Source organism: Gadus morhua, chromosome 11 (genome assembly GCF_902167405.1).
Source record: "Gadus morhua chromosome 11, gadMor3.0, whole genome shotgun sequence".
In the NCBI taxonomy this organism is placed as follows: Eukaryota; Metazoa; Chordata; class Actinopteri; order Gadiformes; family Gadidae; genus Gadus; species Gadus morhua.
The window spans coordinates 4258694-4281646 of NC_044058.1; the positions used below are offsets into that span (position 1 = coordinate 4258694).

The following is a 22953-nucleotide window of genomic DNA, read 5'->3' on the forward strand; positions in this document are numbered from 1 at the left end:
GGGCTGTTCCGTGCTGGAATACGGATGGCAGGGGTCACACTAGCCAAACGTTCTAGACTTTAGTATGCAAATGAGCTCGGGCCCAGGGCCGCGGCCCTAGTGTGAGTGGCCCCTAAGTACGGATAGTATGCATATTGGAACAATATGCAAAGACTTACATGAACCATGTGACCACCCCGCCGCCGAGATCACAGAGTGTCGCATCTCTTCTCTCTAGCATACATTTTTTATTTGTTATTATTATTATGATAAATTTTATTTTAGTTTGAAAATGTGTTTGAATTACATGCTTGTTTACCACAACCAATCAACTTCCATTGTATATATGTTCTGAAATAAAAATCACATTTAATACTGGTAAACGAAGCAGGGGTTAGGAGGCTGTATCATTTTGAAATGTGGAGGGGTCTTGTCCCTCTTTCTCCGCCCTAGATTGCGACAATGGCAACAGCACACCAGGACAAGTCCCTTAGTTCTGATAGGATAGTTTTATTTACAGAAGGGTCAGACTGATAAACCCACTTGCTCTGTGACCTACTTGAATCACATAAAGGTGGATGTTCGACTGATATTTTACAATCCGCAATACATAGCCTACACAGCAATACGGTGAGTAGCTTAATAATAAATTGTACATATTCTAACCTACTTGCCAAAAGAGATAGGCCTTTGAAAACTTGTCAATTTCTATTTTAATAAAGATGGAGAAGGTAATACTATTGATGGCTGTGTTCACAACATGTTGCTCAATCCCTCAAGGTAAATCAACTTAACATTTGTTATCATGATGATATAATAATGTAGAATTATATGAATGAATGTGCTTCTTTTAATTGTTGCATATATTCTTCACTGGCTTTTCCCTTCTCTATAGATCTCTCAGGCAAAATGCTCACTTTTCCTAAAGAAACCGACACAGATCATGTAAAATTAATGACACCAAAGACCAGATTCCAGGCAGTTACAGCCTGCGTCAGGTTGCTATAAATTGATCAATGTTTTGTTTTTCTATTCCATTACATGACCAGATTAATCATTTATTCTTTATTTTTTTAAATAGATCCTTCACAGATATCACTCGGGACTATGCGATCTTCTCACTGGCTACTCGCACCCGTATAAATGCCTTTGGGATTTTCAAACTTGAAGCAACTTCAATCAGGATGCTGGTTCAGGATGCCGTGGCTGATTTCCCCGAGCTGTCTATACCATTGAACAAGTGGGTCTCCATCTGTGGCACATGGTCTTCTGAGACTGGGCTGACTCAAGTGTGGCTCGATGGCCAGCCTAGCTCTAGAAGGTTTATACATCAAGGAGAACCCCTCAATGAAGCGCCAATCACTATCCTGGGTCAGGAACAGGACTCCTATGGTGGCGGGTTTGACTTGAAACAATCATTTGTGGGGATGATGCAGGATGTCCACATGTGGGACTCTGTCCTCTCCCCATGTGAATTAAGGCGCTATGCCAGTAACCGCAATTTTACCCCAGGAAATGTGTTGAATTGGAGGGCAATGGAATTCCAGAAAATTGGAAAGGTGCAAGAGGAAGACAACCAAGATCAGTGCACAGCATAATGAAACATAACTGCCTATTACATGGGGTAACACTGAAGATAAAAAATTAAATGGGATAAAAGACTTTAAACAAGATTTCTTTATTTTATTTCTTTGAAGTTGGCGATAATATGAAAAACATCACCACCACATAACTAAAACATGGCAGGAAATATAGGCAGCACATAATGCATGAGTAAGCATTTCTGTGACTTCTATTTACATATCCACATTTTGAACAGGGTAAAGAGATATTAATTAGAGCACAAACATGCAATATGGGCTAATGGGCCATGAAAACATTAATGTAGAAAATAATGGTTAAGTTTAAGAAATTGGTACGAAGAACATCGTACTGTCCCATCTTCAAAATAAAAAATAAATACCTCAGATTGTACTCTCACAGAATAAGACTTTGAAATGATTTCAGTAAAGTAAATGCAGATATTTATGATTCTTCCTTAAATTTATCAAATGAAATGTTATGGAGACCCCACTACTAAACAGACCGGATGCCGATACCTGTCGCGGGAATTTTGCACCACTCTTTTGTCTAAACGGTTTCAGAATTAAGAGTCAGAGACTTATAACAATTAGGCTAATTTATTTAAGTAATAAACACAAAACATACAACAAACATACAACATACCCTGCGTCTCTCTAAGAGCTCCGCAAGGAGAAGTCCAAAGCATGGGCAAAAGCAAGGACATATACAGCGGCAGAGAGGTCTCAGGAGGCTGAGAACAGCTCTGCTCCCAGATAAAACTACAGTATGGTTAACCAGATGGTAAACTAAATACCTACAGGTCAGCCCGGGACATGGGCGAATGCTAGAGGCCGGTCCGTCAAAAGGGGCAAACGGATGAAAATAAACAACTATTTTATTACCATGTACATTTAATGCTAATAATCACGTTTGGGGAAAGCTCAATGTGTGACTGGCTCGTAGTGTCTGTAATACTGCACCCCGGCTGAATTTCGGGAATGTCTTCAAATACTGTGTTAGGGGCCCACTAATATCTATATTAAAGCATCCAAAGTAGCATACCATGGGACCTTTAATTTGTGAAATTGGGACGACATATGTACAATTTCAACATGTGGAGGGTACATGTCCGAACACCAACTTGTAATAAAACAAAAATGAAATAAAAGATTTGAAGCAAGACTTAGAAAATATGTTTATTTCTTTGAAGTTGGAGATAATATGAAAAACATCACCACCACATAACGAAAACATGGCAGGAGAAACAGGCAGCACATATCGCATGAGAAGGCATTTCTGTGACTTCTATTTACATATCCACATTTTGTACAGGGTAAAAATATAGTCATTAGAGCACAAATAAGCAACATGGGCCATGAAAACATTCATGTGGAAAAGCATAAGATTGTAAAATCCTAAATTATGGAAAGAATATATCTATCATAGCGTACTAACCACAAAGTATTAAAAAGGAAATTGACAAATATGTCAAGAGTATAATACACATTTGTTACAAAAAGTATTTTGTCTGTCAAAAGTACATAAAGAATTAGGATTTTGGACTCTAATTCATTCTTGCTATAATAAAGGAGTCTCTCTGAGATAAGACGGCAGACTGTTAGTATTGCATTCGTTTGTAGATGTTGTAGTGTTTGTTTTAGTGTGCTGACCCTTGGGCGCCATTGGTTTATAGGTCTCTTGTATAATATGGTTGAAGTACCATCTACAGATACAAATGGTGCCTTTAGGTTTAGGAAACTGGTATATAAAACATTGTACAGTCCCATTGTGTAGAAATCATAGCAATAAAGAATAAATACTCGGAGTGTACTCTTTGGTGGCCGTTTCATAAGATAAGACTTAAAACTGATTTCAGTAAAGTAAACTCAAGATAGTTATGATTCTACATTAAATTCATCAAATGAAATGTCAGGACACCACTACTAATCAGACAGGACAACAATCGCTACAAAAACTGAAAATATTCAAAATAAAAAACCCGAAGTATTCGGAATGTGGGGAGCAAAGAACTTTAAATGTGTCGAAGCAAAGCTCATTAGGACATGAAAACCCGCTTGGGGGAAAGAAAATCAATTGAGTCTTAAAACACAGGGCCAACAATCCACCAATATCCCTCACCAAAGGATGGTTGCTTCACTGCATTACCATCACGCAATCTCAAGCAGTCAGCCCCAACGTGACTGTGGTTTGTGCTGGGTTCTTTGGGGCCATGACCGCCTTCAACACACAGGACATTTTCACAACGCTCTACCATGCGGACCCATGGGAATTTTCCATCTACTGCTCACATTTCTTATTCCCCCTCTCTAATGCATAGACCAGGTGTGCCGAATGGTCTAGTCATATTTACATGAAGGAATTTTAGAAAATCAAAAACACTGTTTGCCTAAATTGATTGCGAGTGATTGCAAAATATCTCAATTGATATTTTATGCAAGGTATAACTGATTGTTTCCAAGCCTCAAACAACAAAATACACAAAGATAAAACAGACAAATCTGTTTATATTTAAATAAAACACAATTTATTTACACAATATAATATGTGCTAATGACTACAACTATCAAAAGAATAAAAGTTAAACATACTGTTTATACCAAGTTGGTCCAGGAGTGATTGTGACAATCATTTCTGTAACCAGCAGAAATAAAAGCTTTTACATTTATCAGACTTGCGCAATCTAACAGTATTTTTTCCTCAACTACACTGCCAAAAGGGTATTTAACTTTACTCTACGAGAGGAAACGCTAAGGCAATTTTGGAGCCAGTTCTGAAAAGTGTCACACAAAACAAATGGGCTCCAACCAGAATAAGCATCAATAACTGTGCTTGGACAGACATCCATGTTTGGCATCAACAGCCGTTTGGTTGGACATTCAGACCTTCATTTGTTCAACAAAGTCGGCCGTAGGGGTCAATATGCAGTAGAGCATTGAGAAATAAAACACCCTCACCCAAGTGGACGAGTGTTTGTGGTTACGGAAATAACCAGCATCAGAAAATTGACTTTTAGTAAGGTGTTGAGGCACAGACTCTGAACTTATGGCACAATAGTGGACAATATAGGACTATCCCAGCAACTGCATAATCCTTACATTAACCAATATTCTCCAACAGATGGCGGCACACATGGTCACAGCACAGAGGGAGATCTACAGTTCATGACCCTAACCCACCATGACATCCAACATATAGGAGCACACAACTCAAATTGACAATCTTTTCTTTTTTTTCATAGTTAAAACCAAGTTTTACTCTAGGATAATTATGACATCAGACACTCAGACATTTCAATCATTGAAATGCAAACATGATTACATCAGGAGCAGCACATTCCAACCAAGGTCCATTACAAAGAGTGGCCTATAATGGATGGAGGGTGTCCCGATAGAAAAACATGGTGTCCATGACAAGTTGTTAAGCCTCCCTTGACATCCAACGATCGACCTACTTACGCTGACCACACGCAAACCCGCACACATACTCTCTTTTACCGCCCAGGTATTCTCAATAAGCTGTACCACTATCATCTTTCAAGCTGGTTAGCTGTTAAAGAACAAGTGAACTCGCGGTTTCAGCTGGACTTCTAACACTCAGAATTAAAAACATGTGTTGAGTGATCTAGGAAAGGGCTAGGAAAGAGGGGGCGTGTTCCAACCCACAGCCGCTCTGTGACCGACGTTGTGTATGAGGTTTAAAATGAGCAACGTTGTATATTAAACGCACCACACACTTTAGTGTTATACTGAGAAGCTTAACCCTCACTCGGACGCGGATATCAATACAAGCCGTATCTCAGATCGAGCTCCACACATCCACACACAATTGAGCGTTGAATAATAGGTGTCCTGGAAGCCTAGCCCTCTCGGACGTGACCTTTAAAATCAACGGCTGCCCAGAACAGGCTCCAGACATCCGCACATACCATGGCCTCATAATTGGTGAAACTCAAGCCTCTTTCGGTAACCGTGGTCCAGCACTTCCCAGACAGAGCTCCCCCACATCCTACCTACATCCAAACACACCTCGCCCTGGTGTCCCTTGGTCATGACGCCAAGGAGTATACTAACAGGCACTTCGGGGTCTTGAAAAGACAGTTACCTGCGCTCGAAGCAGAGAGGAACGTTAACATGTTTTGGGTAGAATGGAAAAACATTGGATTTTACTCATTTTCTTCTCTTGATTACGGTCTTATTTTAGTTAGTGATAAAATGGCATAAATTAATAGGTTGACGGTCAGCAGCAAATATTACCACTTTTAAAGCGAAAAAACTGGTTTTGGGTTCACAGCCCCTTTAAGTTAAAGATCGCCAACTCTCCATCAGATGAAATGACACACACCATCATAACAGCGACGTGTCATCACAGCACACACATTGAGAATGTCAATCAAGGATTGTGAGAGCATTGCAAAGTATTTAAGAATAATATTGTTTAAAAAAACATGACAACTTGCTGCATAAGGGATGACTGAATAAATTGACTATTCTGGCTGCTTGTGCCGGGTCAGGGAAGTCTCGTGACGCGAGTGCGTGCATGGTAACGATATCTCTGTAGATGAAACTATATAATTTTACGTCCAGCAGCATCCACCCTTTTTGTGTGGATGGGGAGCGCCTACAATCAACCAGCGAGCCAAACAACAAACCAGCTTTCCTCTTCTTCCTCTTCCTCTCTCCCCTCCTCCTCCACCGCAGCTTCTCAGTGTCACTAGTGCCAGTGTTCACAGCCCTCCAGCCCGCCTCCTCACAGCAGCAGCAGCACCCACTGCATACGTGGGTGAGGACACGATGGATGGATGGAGGGGGAGGGGGAGGGCTGGATCCGCTATGGATGCTCTTCTCTCCACTTCCACCCACCATAATTCTCTCAGAACCGCTTTGTCCTTGGATAACACCGGAAACGCTTTTTACTGGGGGATGAAGAAGAAAAACAGCCAGGGGAACATTCAGTCATCGCAGACTCCCATCCACAACAGGAACACGCAGCAACCAGAGATATAGGCACGGTATTTATAGTGTGCATTATGTGAGCAGGGTCGTATGCGTGCATGTGGACGAGTGCGAGCGATTACTTACAAAACAGATGTTGGTCTCGGGGATGATATCCGATAATGAAACCACATCTTCATTTCCAGACAGGTTGCCAGAATGGTTTCCTGGTGATTCTGCCCCCAAACTGACACAAAAAGAGTTGAAGGAATAATTTATTAATTGAATATTCCAGACAACATGCAGGAAGAATGTGGAGCAGTGGGGCATAGTGAAGATCTGTAGATGGCAGTACCTGTGAGAAGCACCCTGGTCATGCTCCGTGTTGGCAGGTTTGTGCACTTCCACCCCCACAGAGCTGCATTGAGAGGAGTCATACGTTTGAAACCAACAGGAATGCCATGGATGATCTGCCCCATCAAGGGTGAGGTAAAATCAGACTCTAGTAGAGTAGTAGGTAGTCCTCTCACCGTCGTAGAGGAGAGGAGGAGGCCATCCCTGTGCTGCCCAGAGAGGAAGTGGACAAGTTGGCCTCGTAGTCAGCAGCGTTCTCGGCCAAGGGTGGGGTCCTTGGTACGAGATCCGGTCTGTCCGACTGCATGCCTGAACGCAAAGAACATTCATGAGGAACACGCCAAAATCTGCAGGGTCACCATTAAGCTGCATATTGTGTTGATTCTCATGATCTCACACTTACCACTGTCTCCGTCTGCCTCTGTGCTTTTGAAATGGCTGTGGTACGTCGCTCTGGGGTCACCTGCCGCCTGAGAGAGCGGGATAGGGCCCCCCAGGGTAGGGGCCCTCCTCAGGCCTCCGGGCCCCCCACCTCGGCTCTTCTTAGATGGAGATGCTTTAACTGGAACGAGAAACAGAGAAAGGATCACTCATTATTTTAGATTTCATAAGCTGCAGCTAATCACATTCCCTTATTCTAATACTCGTAATTACGATATCAACATTCATAAATATTGTTAATGACACATGCAAACACTTACGTGGAATTTTCTTAAACACTGTGTTACACATGAACTGCTGGAACCGCTCAGCGTAGAAGCCCGGTCTGTGAACTGAAACCGTGTCCTGCAATGGAAACCATTGAAGTCAGTGGTGTTCTGGCGTGGTTCTCATGTGGGTTCCATTGGCTGTCCAACGAGCAGACTCTTACCCCGTCGTGGACCAGGGCCTTCCACGAGTGCTCCAACTTCTTAATGAACCTGACGCATCCAAAAAGAAGAGGTGGGGGACGATGTCAATAATTTAAAATTATAACAAGATTAAATTAATGTCAAGAATGGGTATATTTGCCAAATAATTCTGTACACATAAAACATTACCATAAGTATTTGTACTTGTGACTGATTGCTTTGATGTAGCTTTCACATATTTTTTTAACATTTATCCATTTTTGCTGTTGGAAGTCCTAAAGAGGAGATTTCCCTTGTGCGTTCCTCCTGGATTTCAGATAATTCTACCTTAAACGACTGCGGTGGTTTGCCAAGCATTTTATGTCCTATTTGTTTAAACATCCTGTCAGCAACAAATACATGAAATTACACTCATTGCGCATGACCGGAGTCTTCCACAAGGCTAGGCCGACCTACTGCTTAAGCTAGCTATCTGTTCACGTGTTTTGGTGGAGGGGCTTTGGAAAAAGGCCTGAATGGAGGGTTGGATTCTATCGGTTCTATACTCTCAGAAGATAGCTTTCTCCAAAATGGCTAATGTAGACTCTCCAAAACTGCAAGGCCTATAAAATGTAATCTCTGTACCAAAAGAAACATAACACCTGTGAGATTGTCCGAAAGTGAACTAATCAATGTGGATACTAATCTTTTAGAGTGAATACAGCTAGAAGATAGAAGTAGAAAATTGGATTTTGCCTGAAAGTAATTTGAATGAATACCACGTGGAGCATTACAGTTGGGAGCTCTATCGTATGATAGGGCCAAAGCACAACATCTGATGACAACCTTGGACAATATCTGATGTCAATAAGGTGAGGTAGAGCAAAGATAGGTTTTAATGGAGGTAGGTTAAGGCGAATAGCAAAAAATAAACCTGATCCTAAACAGGTAGATATCTTTGGAAACCATTATACAATTTTGACATTTGACCCTCTTTTGAAAGGTCTAGGCGAATTTCACAAAATGATAGCAAAAAAAAAAAGATACACAGAGGGGCCACAAGATGGCGTTGAAGAACACGTGTTCTGATATTACTCACAAACTGTCAACATCGCAAGTTCGCAACCAACTCGATTTTGTCTAGAGGGGAGTAACTTAGTGGCCCCTCCCGAAGTGGTACAGCTCAGGTGGGCCTTGAACTGCTATCAGTCAGAAAGACCTAACAGCTAATGGCAACATTGAACTCTTGTGCAGGCTCGAACAGTGACACACACACACACACACACACACACACCTTTAAGGAGTTTTTCACCCGCTCCGTATCCTTGCTAGTTAAACAAGTTAATGCGGTGTGTTTGTTTTTTGTTTCCGTTGTAGATCCGGTATGGTGTTGTTGTTTTTCTAACGTGGCTAGTTGTTGCTAGACAGCAGGTGAAAAAACTACAACGTTTGCCAAGCCAAAAGAGCGTTAAAAAAATAAATGAATAACGCCGTTAAATTTGGTTTGCGTTAACGCCGTTAATAACGCGTTAAGCTGCCAGCACTAGTTTTTTTTTAATGTTTTTTGTTAGTTTGGCAAGTTTTACTCGCATAGTGATATGGTTTGGACTGTTGGAACCAGTGGAGTGTCAGCTTTATAGTCAGGTCCATAAATATTGGGACATCGACACAATTCTAATATCTTTGGCTCTATACACCACCACAATCGATTTGAAATGAAACAAACAAGATGTGCTTTAACTGCAGACTTTCAGCTTTAACTTGAGGGTATTTACATCCAAATCAGGTGAACGTGTAGGAATTAAAACAGTTTGTATATGTGGCTCCAACTTTTTAAGGGACCGAAAGTAATAGGACAATTGGCTGATCAGCTGTTCCATGGCTTGGTGGGTATTATTCCCTCCTTATCCCATTAACAAGGAGCAGATAGAAGGTCTAGAGTTCATTTGGAGTGTGCTCTTTGCATTAGGAATCTGTTGCGGTCAACTCTCAATATGAGATCCAAAGAGCTGTCACTATCAGTGAAGCAAGCCATTGGGCGGAAAAATCAAAACAAACCAATCAGATAGCAAAAACATTAGATATAGCCAAATCAACTGTTTGGAACATTCTTAAAAAGAAAGAACACACCGGTGAGCTCAGCAAAACCAAAAGACCCGGAAGACCACAGAAAACAACTGTGTTGGATTACCGAAGAATTCTTTCCCTGGTGAAGAAAACACCCTTCACAACAGTTGGCCAGATCAAGAACACTCTCCAGGAGGTAGCTGTATGTGTGTCAAAGTCAACAATCAAGAGAAGACTTCACCAGAGTGAATACAGAGGGTTCACCACAAGACGTAAACTATTGGTGAGCCTCAAAAACAGGAAGGCCAGATTAGAGTTTGCCAAACAACATCTAAAAAAGCCTTCACAGTTCTGAAACAACATCCTATGGACAGATGCGACAAAGATCAACTTGTACCAGAGTGCTGGGAAGAGAAGAGTATGGAGAAGGAAAGGAACTGCTCATGATCCAAAGTACACCACCTCATCAGTGAAGCATGGTGGTGGTAGTGTCATGGCGTGGGCATGTATGGCTGCCAATGGAACTCGTTCCCTTGTATTTATTGATGATGTGACTGCTGACAAAAGCAGCAGGATAAATTCTGAAGTGTTTCGGGCAATATTATATGCTCATATCCAGCCAAATGTTTCAGAACTCATTGGACGGTACTTCACGGTGCAGATGGACAATGACCCGAAGCATACTGCGAAAGCAACCAAAGAATTTTTTAAGGCAAAGAAGTGAAATGTTATGCAATGGCCAAGTCAATCACTTGACCTGAATCCGATTGAGCATGCATTTCACTTGCTGAAGACAAGACTGAAGGGAAAATGCCCCAAGAACAAGCAGAAACTGAAGACAGTTGCAGTAGAGGCCTGGCAGAGCCAGCGTCTGGTGATGTCTATGCGTTCCAGACTTCAGGCTGTAATTGACTGCAAAGGATTTGCAACCGAGTATTAAAAAGTGAAAGTTTGATTTATGAGTGTTAATTTGTCCCATTACTTTTGGACCCTTAAGAAGTGGGAGGCACATATACAAACTGTTATAATTCCTACACCGTTCACCTGATTTGGATGTTAATACCCTCAAATTAAAGCTGAAAGTCTCCAGTTAAAGCACATCTTGTTTGTTTTATTTCAAATCCATTGTGGCGGCGTATTGAGCCAAAGAGATTAGAATTGTGTCGATGTCCCAATATTTATGGACCTGACTGTGTGTATGTATATATATTAGTGGTGGGCCGTTATCGGCGTTAACGCAAAACTTTTATCGGGCGATAAAAAAAATATCGCCGTTAATCTATTTTCAAAGTTGGGTTGGGGGCTGGGCAAAGTTGGGTTGGGGGCTGGGGGCTGCGTCACTTACGCTGGACGCGCCCACCAGTTTTCGTCAAGAATAATTTTGTACCCACCGCTTGTAAAAAATAAAAAAAAACTTGAGTGGAATTATTGTAACGTGAGGGTTCGATATGTGGTGGTGGATCACTCTTTATGAGAATAAACAGCAGGGAGACGGTCCGGTGACTTTCTCAAGCGGTACTTTACTTTACTTTACTTTTCAACTCACAACCACAACACTTCCTTGTTCGGACCCATCACGTGACTGAACTAACCAATCAGAAGCTAGAATTTAGACTGAGGTAAACGTGAGGGAATCAGAGAGGCAGATTCAACAGAATATCCTGACTGTGTTAATGTGAACATGTAAATATGTAAGCAATAATTGTGTAACATAAATATGTAAATGATTAACTGACTTAACATTTTAAATACATTTCTACAAATTAACTCCAATATAAATTATATTAATTTATTCTACAACTTTCAAATATTTAACTTCTAAACCTTACATTATTATGGATTATTACACGGCTCTTGTCAATGCTGTAGACTGCTCCATTCACTTGCATGGGCCTTCCCAACGTTCAACTGTCAATTATTTTTGTTCACTTGCATGGCCACTTCACAACTTCCGGCTGTGAATTATATTTGATAATTCACCATTGCCAAGTATAATTAACCGCTGTCAAGGTAAACAAACAGATTTTTTGCCGTTTGCCATTTTAATCTAGATTAATTTTGGAATTACTCTAGATTAAAAAAAGTAATCTATGCCCACCGCTAATATATATATATATATATATATATATATATTTACACGTCATATATCAATTAAGTGAAACGACGGATATCGATGTTCCACGTGCAGTTACATAATTGTTGTTGCATGCCTCTTATTTTCTTTGGGGTTGGACTAATATGTAGTTTAGCTAACAATGGTTATGATAGACTAAAAGTTGGGAATCAAATTTTTATACTGGTTTGTCACATGACTTCCTTCTTATGTGTTTAAATACCTTGCATCTTTGAAATTGGGGGCTAATCCCGATGACGGGGTTTTTGGGAATGGAGAGGTTAATGGGACATGCCATCATAAATCACTTATCTACTTATGGAAAGTCTGCTTCTAAATTCTGCAAAAGCCCAGAACTAATCGTTCATAGAACAACAGGCAGCATATCTATACTTACCACTCTCTTACAGTACAACAAAATATGCACAAAAATATATATATACAAAACATTACATGAGTACATGACTTAACAACACTCCACAGGGTCGTTCCAGGCCCTCTGTGCTACCAACCTATAGGACTGTAGGATGTCAATGATGCCGATGTAGAACAGCAGCCGCTCTCCTTTAGCGTTACGCGCTGGGATCCCACCCATACTGCAGCGACACGGTCAGAGGAGCAGACACAACCAGGTATTAATGGGTGTGAGCAGCTTATGGTTGATTGAATACATGTGTTGGGTGGAGAAGAAAGCAACTCACTGGTCCTCCGAGTCCATGGCCCCTTTTCCCCGAGCCTCTCCCTGGATCGACTCCATGGCCGTGCAGTAGAGACTCTTCTGGGTTTGGGGTCGGCGCTGGTCCGGGGTCACAGCCCCCTCCGATCCCACACTGTCCCCCGACTGCCCACCCGCACGCTCCCGCTCTCGACTGGCCAGGTCCAGGTTGTGGATGCCAACCAACAGGCTGTAGTCCATGATCTTGAAGCTCTGCAAGAGCTACAGCAGCATACGCACAATACATGATAACATGTAGTTGCATGTCGACTCAGTTTCTTGTGGTTTGGCCTCTTTATTTGGGCGCAAACCAATAGGCATGTGTTTGTGGCCAACTCACCAAGCAGTCTCTCTGGATGGTTTTGCAGAGGGCATTGTAATTGTCCGCTTCCAGCAGCAGACCCTCGGGCATGTCCTGGATGAAGTCCAGGTCCTTGTGTGTGGGCACGGCCTTCTCCCTCTCCTTGGGTGAGGCCCTCCTCTTGTAGGTGGAGCCTTTCATGTCGTACTTGAGGTGCATTGGGACGATGCGGGGCAGCAGGTTGTTCATCACCACGATGCGGATGTTCTTGCCGCCCGCCTGCACACAGTACAGCCCGTAGAACTTCGGCAGCAGAGTCCGCTTGTTCTGGTTCAGATTCTGAATAGGAGAAACAATAGTTATGTTATTATAACTCTAGTTCTATGATTGTAGGAAAAGCTTAGACGGCATAACCTACATGAAACAGAACGATAGTTATGTTATTATATCTCTAGTTCTATGATTGTAGGTAAAGCCTGGACAGCATAGCCTACATGAAACAGAATGATTATTATGTTATTATAACTCTAATTCTATGATTCTAGGTGAAGCCTAGACAGCAAAGCCAACATGAAATAGAAAGATAGTTATTAGGGATGCACGATATATCGGCATTAATATCGGTATCGGCCGATGTTCGTCATTTTTTAACATATCGGATTGGTACGATGAGTAAAATTGGGCCGGTATCCACACCGATGTATATCCTCTAGTTGCTTGGGATTTGGCCATGTGTATTGGGGGATTATTTGTTTATCAACAAGGCAGATGTCCGGGCAGAATGATCACAAAAAGAAAATTAGCTTGACCGGTTGCCATGGTTATCTCTGTGTGGTTAATTTGCAGTTGCGATGTTAATTAGCGATGTTGTCAGCTTACTGTTATATTAAATTGTAATCAGAAAAGGCAGTTATATAATATAGACCCTATAGTATCTGTGGTATAAAGGCTGGGACGAATTTCAAATTATAAATATGTACACTTTATGTGGAAAGTATAGACCGTCGCGATTCCCATTGCAACGAAAGGCGCAGTGATTATTCTTCAAAACGAGAGCTGGTAAATTGTGAAAAATGAATTAAACTGTGATCAGACAACGCGTTTATATGCTATAGACCCTAGAGTATAGGTTTGTTGGTAAAGGTTGGCTACTTATGTTTTATGGTAGCCCTGTAACCTTGTTATTTGGAAGTTAAATACGTTTTGAAAATAAAGGAAGACATTAAAAAATTCAGATTGCATGATTTTCAATCCGTACAAAAGTTGATCATCTCAGAAACTTTAAAAAAAAAAAAAGCAAAATTAATATCGGATATTGGTAACAGCCAAAATATTCATATCGGTGGATCCCTAATAGTAATATAATTATAACTAGTTCAATGATTGTAGGCATACCCTACATGAAATAGAACTGCATATTTTGATATCATCTCATAGAATAGTCATTCAGCAGATGCTTTCGTCCATAGACAGCTACAGCCAGACTAGAGCTATAAATGAGCAAAATGCAAAATAATATGATTAGAATCATTATTATCTATAATATAGTTGCATTGGGTTGATCTGACGCTCGTGTGGAGGACTCACCATGAAGTATCCTGGCAGGAGTTTCTGCAGAAACTCTGCCTCCTTGTGCTGCACAGTCTTGATGATGAACTCGTCGTCACTGGAGACGTAGAATAGGGATCCGCTGGCGCCCGAGTTGGACAGCTCGATCAGTCCATCGTTACACAAAGAGTACTGAAGGGAACACAAGTACCGGGATTCAAGATAGGAAGTAGACTTCCAAAAAATAAAAGATGAAAAATGGATGGTTTGAAGTTACTAGAAAAATCCAAAGTTGGATGGATAACAAAAGGCATTTAGATGCTTGAGCAGGACCATTCGTTATGCTGAATGGAAGCTACAGCTACTCTAAGCACTTAGAGTTTATAGGACGCGCCAGCCCTGCTAGGATTATTAGTTTACATATCGGCAAAGATGCTACATCATGCTGGTGTGGTTAGCAATATTTTCAGTAGCGTCGCCATTATTGACTCTAGAGCCCCAAAACTTGTTCAATAGAGGCATGGCCTATTTATGCTACTACTACAACCTTTGTGATGGGGAGAGGGGAGGGAGTTGGAAGATGTTTTGGTTTGAGGCACAGACCTTTTCGATTGTTGTAGTATTTGGGTTATGGGATTTTAATGTATAGGGTGGTTGTTGATATAAAATATTTTTTGTTAAATAAATGTAAATAATGCTTTTAAAGATTATACTTGTAATATGTTCAATCTCTCCTTATTTCCCCTGCTCATTACTGTGCACAAATGTACTGTATGTATGTTGCCAGCAGAAACATAGAAACCGCCCGGCAGGGTGCGCTTTGCGAACACACAAAAAAATGTGCGTGCAAAAAACATAACATTTCACCTCTGCTGCTGCAACTCCATCCTAGGGGAAACACTGTGATGATATGAGAATCTATGGTGCACTAACCAGGTAGTCGTCTGGTCGAATACCAAACAGTTCTCTGAAGTAACGGAAGGCAATCGGGGCGTAGGTCTTGAAGCGAAAGTCACTATAGTGATGTGCAGGGGTCAGGTTACTGCCTTCACTGTAATCAGAAATAGACATCTTTAGTATGATAGAGAAATCTATACACAGAGTGTAATCATGTTAAAACAGTACCTTTGACTGCAGCCTCTGTTACTTACCTGGGGAAGAAAATGCTTTCAACTACAACAAAGTCCTGCATTAGCACATCTCGTTCTGCTTTTTGGCTCAAGCTGCCAACGGTGTGAGTGATGCCCAGCTGAATGGCACCTTTTAAGGCTGAGGATGTGGTCTAAAGAAGATGGGGGAAATTCAAGATGTTTATATATCTTTTTTCGACCCGGCAGCTTTTGTGGGTTAAAGTCTCTTGCAATTCATCCCTAAAAAATGCAGGTCTATGGGTTGGTCCGTTAGTGCATTCACCATTGCAGAAAAGGGTAAATGTTGAATGAACAGACCTTTTTGTAGGTGGTTTCTCCAGTGGTGGTCTCAACACCCCGATGACCAATAGTCTTTTTCATACTCTGAGCAGCAGCTGCAGAACTGGCCATCTGAGGTGAAGAAAGGGAACAATAAAAATATGAAAGGGGGTATTAGAGGGCACTAGGAGTATTGTGATGCTTACAATCCAAACAACTAGAGCATTTATTTTCGCTATTTATATATGTATTGCTTCAGCTGAAAGGTGAGTGAGGCATCTAAGTCAACCTCGCCTGACTTCTCCATTATGTCTCTCACCCGTAGTTCTATTAAAGGTCCTATATCATGCTTTTTTTTTAGGCTAAATAATTGCATTTGGGGGTACTCTTATTATTCTCACACTGTTTCTGCAAAACCAATCTCAGCATCTTTCAAAAACAGTTTTGTATCATGTCGGATTGAGGCCCCCCTCCCAAGCCCAGTCTGCTGTGATTGGTCAGCACACCAACTCTGTGGCGATTTTTGGAACGCTTTGCGCGTGTGTCGACAAATTCCCACCCCAGAGAAGTTGTTAACATTGCGGCACCGCCCAGTCTGGCATCCCACTACGTATTACAGAAGTTAAGCTTGAGCGCAAACAAGCCGTTTCACGCACTTAATGAGGGGCGTTCTCGGTGGGCTTGAACACTCGTCTCCCCCTGGCTCAGACTTGTATATACAGGGTTTCCCCAGGTTTGATCAACCCAAATTTAAGACTTTTTTTAGACCACTTCAATGAAAATTAAGACCTACATCGCACCCATTAAGTGGTCGTAAAACGCGGTCGTGCATATGTTATTCATGTTTTTTTGGAACATATGTAACATTCATGTCAATACATTAATGAATGTGCCAAAGGATAAGTGTGCACTCACCAATCAAAGAGCCAAACTGAGGGCCTAACTCAAAGCCTAGAGGCCTGATGTCTCTTAAGACCATGTACCCAGAAATGATAATAAAAGATTAAAAAAACAATACACAAAGTGATGGTGTGAAAGTGTAGCTGTATTTTTGGTTTAAATATCAAACTTTCAACACACAATATAAAATATAAACAAACAAACTCTTTTCAAATTGCTGTAGTTTCTCAGCATTCAAATTTCCTCAACCATTTCAATGAATCCACCACTTGCCTCGTTGACCTCTTTTACTAACTCCTTCGTAATGTATGGAGCCAGCCCTAACCCTAACCCGTCCACAGACATGGTGACTAATGTATGATAGTAAGCATTATTGGCCCTAATTAACACTAATATTCGGAAACAACACTGCCTCAAAAGGATATTGGCCTAAGCAACACCAGTAGAGGCTATACTTTTCCCTGAACTTTTAAACGTTGCAAACGTGCAAAAACATAATTATATATTTATGTGGCATTCAGTCCAATGCCTAAAATATATCTGTGGCATTCAGTAGGCCAATGCTGTGGTAAAGTGTGTAAAGTATGACCAAGTGTTTCTTTCTGTTCAATAGATAGAACTTATCAATCCCCTGTAGGAGAAATTTGTTAATGTTTGTCCCTATAAAACAATAATGGCAAAAAAAAACATGACGGTAACTCTTAAGTCAAAACGTCCAATCTGAAGGCTCTACTTAACCACTCCCCCTACTCACTTCCAGCAATGCAAAGCGAACAGAACTGAGGTGGGGAGGGTTGAGCTTAAGTAGTTTGTGACCGACCCAGAGGAACGCAACGCAAATTCAATGTGAACATGTAGTAGGCTTTAATAAAATCCCGGACGATTTTGAAATTCCGCCCGGACACATTTTTTTTTAAAAGTGTCTCAAAAAGAGGGCATGTCCGGGCAAAAGAGGACGTCTGGTCACCCTTCGTAAGGGGAACCCATTTGATTCCTACCTGTTCCACTGTTAAATAGTGGCGCAAGTTGGTGGGCGCTATCCTGGTAAGTTCTCTGCGTGAGAAATACGAAGTGTGGCGTGTGAGAGTGTGCATGGGTCGAATTGCGTGTGTCTCACGCCGAATGCGTGAGACTTTAGAGCCCTGCTTCCCCATGATGTGGCGTCTCCTCTCGACTGATTATGTTTGTTGAGATTGCCGGCGCGAAAACCCAAAGTATTGTTCGCGCATGCTCCAATAAATGAGACGTTCTCTGACGTTACGCAAAACCCCGATACGCAAAACGCCCCCCATTTTCCCCTTGTGTTACAGTCCGGTTGACTACGAAAACATACCCTAGTAGGGAATTTAAGACCATCTTTAAAAAATTAAGACTTGGGTAACGCAATTTAAGACTTTTTAAGGCCTTAATTTAGGAACATGAAATTTAAGACATTTTTTAGACTTTTTTGAGACCCCGCGGCTACCCTGATATGAGTATATAAGTGAGTATATATGAGTTTGTCATGCGATTTGTCTGTGTACTGAACCTATTCACTGCTCCATTAACGTTTAATGCCAAATCACTGTATTTCCTTGTTTAAAATGTACCGCAAGATGCAGTTTTTTTCCGTTATTTTTCCTTTTCCTGAAAACTATTCAAAATGATTTATAGCGTTTTGGAAAAGAGCTCCTCATATATAGTTTAGCAGACGTAAAACATGTATGCATATGTCGTATAACAGTAAAGCAAAGGAAAAAGTCAAAGCCTTTAAGTGACGTACTTGATCCCATAAACTACTGCACGCTAGTCATAGGAAGCAATAGACAGACAGACAGACAGACAGACAGACAGACAGACAGACAGACAGACAGACAGACAGACAGACATGCTCGCATGACTCAATGGTTTATCATTTTGTAGCGCAAATTTGCTTTAAATTTACTTGATAACACTGCTATAGGCCAACAAAGAATGACGTGAAGGAATCCTGGTTCCATCTGAAAATAAAGAGCATAACATACCTAATAAATACGTTTTGATGCGCAATCAAATAATGTAAATAACCTCTCTTGCTTGCTTGGCACTTAAAGCCATGTTCAATTGAAGGATTTTGTGGCCAAGGCAGAAGCGTGACTGATCTACAACATTACATATTTTGCACCCTGTATGAGGACTACTTTTACTCTCCGAAACTCTAAACCTCTTGGCCTGGCCGGACCGACTGGATCAACATTTACTTCCTCAGCAGTGAGTCTATTTCAGAAGGGACCACGCCTTACCTCGGGAGACGCCACTTTTCGAATCCCGCTTGACCCTGTGAGGAGACAAAAACACGGACATGAGGATTAGGAAATAAAGCATGGGGAGCAGAACCACAGGTCAGCATATCAAACAAGAAAACCAGTCCAGTATCAGTTGTAGAAGAATTTGTTCATCCGTCTGGTGTCTAACTCATTTCGACTGAAAGCAATTGCCTTGGAATATTTTGACTGAATGATTGAGAAGTCCTTTGCTGGTTAATTAGCAGAGCTATTTTCAGCCATGGCCGTTTTTCGAAAAGACCAAGAGTGAGCCATGGCCTAATTGTAGCAGTAGTAACCAAGCGCTGCTCCCAATACTATGAGTGCATGAACTGGAACTACTTCTCTCTTGAGCACGCTGCTCTAGATAGGCCCTCACCCCAAGGACCTGTGTAAGATAACTAGCTCACAGCCAGCCAAACAGAGTCAAACTCTAACATCCTTGCATTATTGTTGAGTCACATTCAAGTCATATTGCTCAATACGTCAAGGTAAGCACACCAAGGAAAAGATTTTAAATGAAGAGCCTCATTTCATTTCAAACAAATCCAAAATATAACAATATATGAGGTTTAATTTTTAACTATAACAATAAGTAGGTCTGCTTTAGCCTGTAACCAATTTTAGCATCTATTTTGGCATAGGAGGAGGTCATTATAAGCCAAAATGACTAAATTAATTTAAGGATGCACTGATACCGAAGCCAGTACCAAGTACTGCTCAGTTACTCCATTTTTTTTAAACATCGTCATTTTTCCTATTGATCGTCAAGCTAGTAATCTATGCTATTTTACCAGCGTTACTGAAATAAGTCCCCAAAACACTATGTGCACTATGTTCCAGTCTGCTGCAAACGCAGGTGGCGTCACGACGCCCTGCAGTGTGGTTTGTGTGGAGCTCTGCCTGGGCAGCGGTTTACCGCGGCGTCCGAGAGAAAGTTTTGGTTTTCAGAAACTTATTGTATACCTCTACGGTGTAGTGGATGGTGAAGCTCCGTCTGAGCAGTATTCCAGAATTCCCGGATAGTATATTAGTATATCGCGAATGCTATAGTATATCTCCACGGTGCGTGACGCATGTAATCATACATTATCATAAAACGCTCATAAAAAACGATGGTACTAAGAGGTATTACAAAGTTGGACTGGGCCGTAACAGTGGGGCTAACACGCCTCCCTCTTGCCTAAAACCCTTAGCCTAAAGCACATTTAAGATCTAAAAGTGTTTAAATTCCCGCAGAAAACGTGGGTTCACTCGCCATTTGCAACAAAATGAAAGTACTTGTACTTGGTCAGAGAAAAAGTGGAATCGGTGCATCCATAGTTTAATTATCTAATTAGAATCATTGTAGGCTTAATCCGCAAAGCATTTGCTCAAAGATGATGCAGTCTCGTCAGCAGACATCCTTGCAACATAAGGGAATACCATGCAATGCAACCTCATAACGAAAACATCTCAAAACACACAAACACCATTCTGCCATCTTCCCTCTACTCTTGTTAGGCAAAACACACGACACTCATATGCAGTTTCTGCTGAAACACACACACACACACACATGCAGGTACCTCGCTGTAATGCTCTCCTCCAGAACTGAGTCCTAATATCTGTGGAGTAAGATATGATCAACCCGAGATATGCTAAAAAATCTCATATGGAATCTATGGCTGTTGATACATTCGCGGAATTACGTGGCAGACCACTGGATATTTTGTGTGTCACCCTGTGCGTGCGTGCGTGTATAGATAGAAGCCCCCTCAAAATCACTTTCCAGATGTATTCCCAGTCATTGCTGGTAATGGTTGCATGACTGCAAGTAGGCCATACTTGAATTTTGCCAACGTGTTGGTGCTTTCCATGAGTGGGGTCTCCCGTCTCATTTTCACATTCCTTTCTAGGTTTTCCTTTTTATATGCAGTAGGCCCAGTCAGTGTGTGTCGTTTGCATCCTGCCATAGAGACTGCTGGGGCCATGTCACCTTCCATGTCGAACTAGGTTCAGCCCTGTCTTTAGGGGTACAGAACGACACCCTCACGTGAGACAATGCCCTCCTCCACCATTCAGATATCTGAAACTTGATATTGTTTATGTGGGGGTGTAATCATAATGTCGCTTTGGAGCCAATCGCAACCATCGGTGGCATTTGCAATGCTTACCATCACATGAAGGCTTTGTAATTGTTATTAATTTAGCAAAGTGTTAAAATGGGGAGATGATTCATTCTTGCATTCTACTGGGTTTCAACAGACTATTGGTTTCAATGGGAAAACCCAGAACATCTAAAAGTCTGATAGTTTCCATCTGAATCACATCTCTGTTATAGCTGCATCAATAAAAGAGCCTGCTTCTACAAAACGTTGTTCTCTTCATACAAACAAATGCAAAGCAAGACAGCTTTGCAGATCTGATTCAACGTTTAATTATCGTTTAAGTAATCTGAGGCAAGGGAAACATTGTAAACTGTCTTGTTTTTATGCAACTAACTACGGCTGGAATAACTGCCACCTATAAGAAAACTATTCAAATTGTAATTTTAGCCAGCAAAATTAATGCACAGACGTAAACATCTTGAGACAAAAGATATTGAAGGGGAAATGTGTCTAGACGGCCAGCCAGTCAATTATATGTCAGCCATCTTTCCCTGTGTACCAAACAAATCCCCAGTGCCAGCTCTCTTCAAAGGATGTCAGATCCATCTCTACATAACATAGTTTTAGTAAGTGACTGATTGATAGAACTGTCTTGCAACGATCAGAACCAGAGACACTTCTGGCACACTTCTTGATCACAACTGAACTGATCTAATGATAAGCTGGCCATAGTGGAGCAGCACATAGGAAAGCAGATAAGTGGAGCACAAAGGATTCATATATTAAAGAAGTGTCGGTGCTGTTCCAATCACAACCCGTCTTCATATTAAATGTTCATTTGAATAAATAATAAAGATACACCAGATAAATGCCACGAATCAGAAGCAATTTCTACTGAACACTATACATAAACACACAAGTTGCATTTAAGTAACTACGTTGCTTCATTTACAAAGGACCACCAAGAGCAACAGGAGGGATAGTTTGTTATAACCATCAGTCAGTACATGGGATTGGCAGCCAGTCTTGTGCCTTCACGTTAACATTACAGATAAGGATGTCAATACATTAGGGAGGAGCGAAGCCGATGTCCGACAAATTGTTGGTCTCATTGGCAAATAATGTTAATTAAGATCACTGCCTGGAGTGGATTACCCCAAAATATATTGTTAACAAACAAGATATGATAAACTAGAGAGATAACGGTATAGTGGGCACTGCTTTGGGCTAGCTGTTGCTCCTTAGCCGCAGCGGGGATACTGGCCATTATACAGGTCTGGTAAAGAACCACACGTTTTATTAATAAATAAACATCGTGATAAACATCGTAAAACGTTGTTGATGGTTCACTTATTTTTACTGACAGCATAACCACACGTCGGATATCACATTTCCCTGCCTTGTTAGCACCACAGCGGCTAACTGGCTAGCAAACTCCTAGGTCTCTGAGTTAGCCAAACCTACCAATTTAAGTTCGGCGGCCGTAACTGGTTTTGAATAAGGTGTAATACAGTAAGCGTATCGGTAATGTAATGTAAAAACGATACGCAGTTGTCGAATAATCCTTCGTTACTAAATGCATGCGGATTCGGTTGATGCTAGCTACCTGTCGGGACTGCTGATCCCGGGTCGGCTGCAGCGGCGGTCGCCATTATGGTTCTGACTGCTCGCATAGTGGCCAGCGCGAGCGTCTTCTTTCTGGTCTTTAGCACCCCTAGTGGACCAGACTGGCCGCACACATAGTGGACCAGACTGGCAGCGCACCTATTGGACCAGGCTTGCAGCACACCAAGTTCACCAGGCTGGCAGTGGCAAGTAACTCAATTAAATTAAATGCAATGTTATTTTTA

General features: G+C 41.5%; 2 protein-coding genes across 3 annotated transcripts; one reads left to right on the forward strand and one right to left on the reverse strand.

Moving 5' to 3' along the window:
• The first annotated feature begins 506 nt into the window (after positions 1-506).
• On the forward strand, positions 507-1652 carry LOC115554653 (C-reactive protein). The gene is made up of 4 exons (XM_030371448.1): positions 507-609; positions 702-759; positions 875-977; positions 1061-1652. Exons 2-4 carry the CDS (start codon positions 702-704, stop codon positions 1575-1577), a joined length of 678 nt encoding a protein of 225 aa, XP_030227308.1. The 5' UTR covers positions 507-609; the 3' UTR covers positions 1578-1652.
• Positions 1653-2719: 1067 nt separating this feature from the next.
• Positions 2720-22807, reverse strand: pip5k1ab (phosphatidylinositol-4-phosphate 5-kinase, type I, alpha, b). Of its 2 annotated transcripts, XM_030371446.1 has the most exons (17): positions 22710-22770; positions 20582-20620; positions 18993-19027; positions 15871-15963; positions 15574-15704; positions 15356-15473; positions 14462-14614; positions 12914-13213; positions 12560-12795; positions 12371-12454; positions 7720-7768; positions 7550-7634; positions 7252-7410; positions 7025-7157; positions 6850-6912; positions 6642-6741; positions 2720-6475 (listed from the first exon to the last, which is right to left on the reverse strand). In XM_030371446.1, exons 1-17 carry the CDS (start codon positions 22753-22755, stop codon positions 6473-6475), a joined length of 1827 nt encoding a protein of 608 aa, XP_030227306.1. In that variant the 5' UTR covers positions 22756-22770; the 3' UTR covers positions 2720-6472. The 2 variants fall into 2 exon arrangements, with proteins under 2 accessions (XP_030227306.1, XP_030227307.1); XM_030371447.1 differs by lacking the exon at positions 20582-20620 and having other exon boundaries at positions 22710-22807.
• Between the last annotated feature and the right edge of the window lie 146 nt (positions 22808-22953).

Excerpts from the sequence above, each read along its gene's own strand:
- LOC115554653 (XM_030371448.1), top strand. The coding sequence starts at position 702 with ATGGAGAAGGTAATACTATTGATGGCTGTGTTCACAACATGTTGCTCA. Across the intron at positions 760-874 it reads ATGTTGCTCAATCCCTCAAG|ATCTCTCAGGCAAAATGCTC; the intron begins GTAAATCAACTT and ends CCTTCTCTATAG. Across the intron at positions 978-1,060 it reads GCAGTTACAGCCTGCGTCAG|ATCCTTCACAGATATCACTC; the intron begins GTTGCTATAAAT and ends TTTTTTAAATAG.
- pip5k1ab (XM_030371446.1), bottom strand. The coding sequence starts at position 22,755 with ATGGCGACCGCCGCTGCAGCCGACCCGGGATCAGCAGTCCCGACAG. Across the intron at positions 15,474-15,573 it reads GAAAGCATTTTCTTCCCCAG|TGAAGGCAGTAACCTGACCC; the intron begins GTAAGTAACAGA and ends TTCTGATTACAG. Across the intron at positions 7,635-7,719 it reads AGGCCCTGGTCCACGACGGG|GACACGGTTTCAGTTCACAG; the intron begins GTAAGAGTCTGC and ends TTTCCATTGCAG.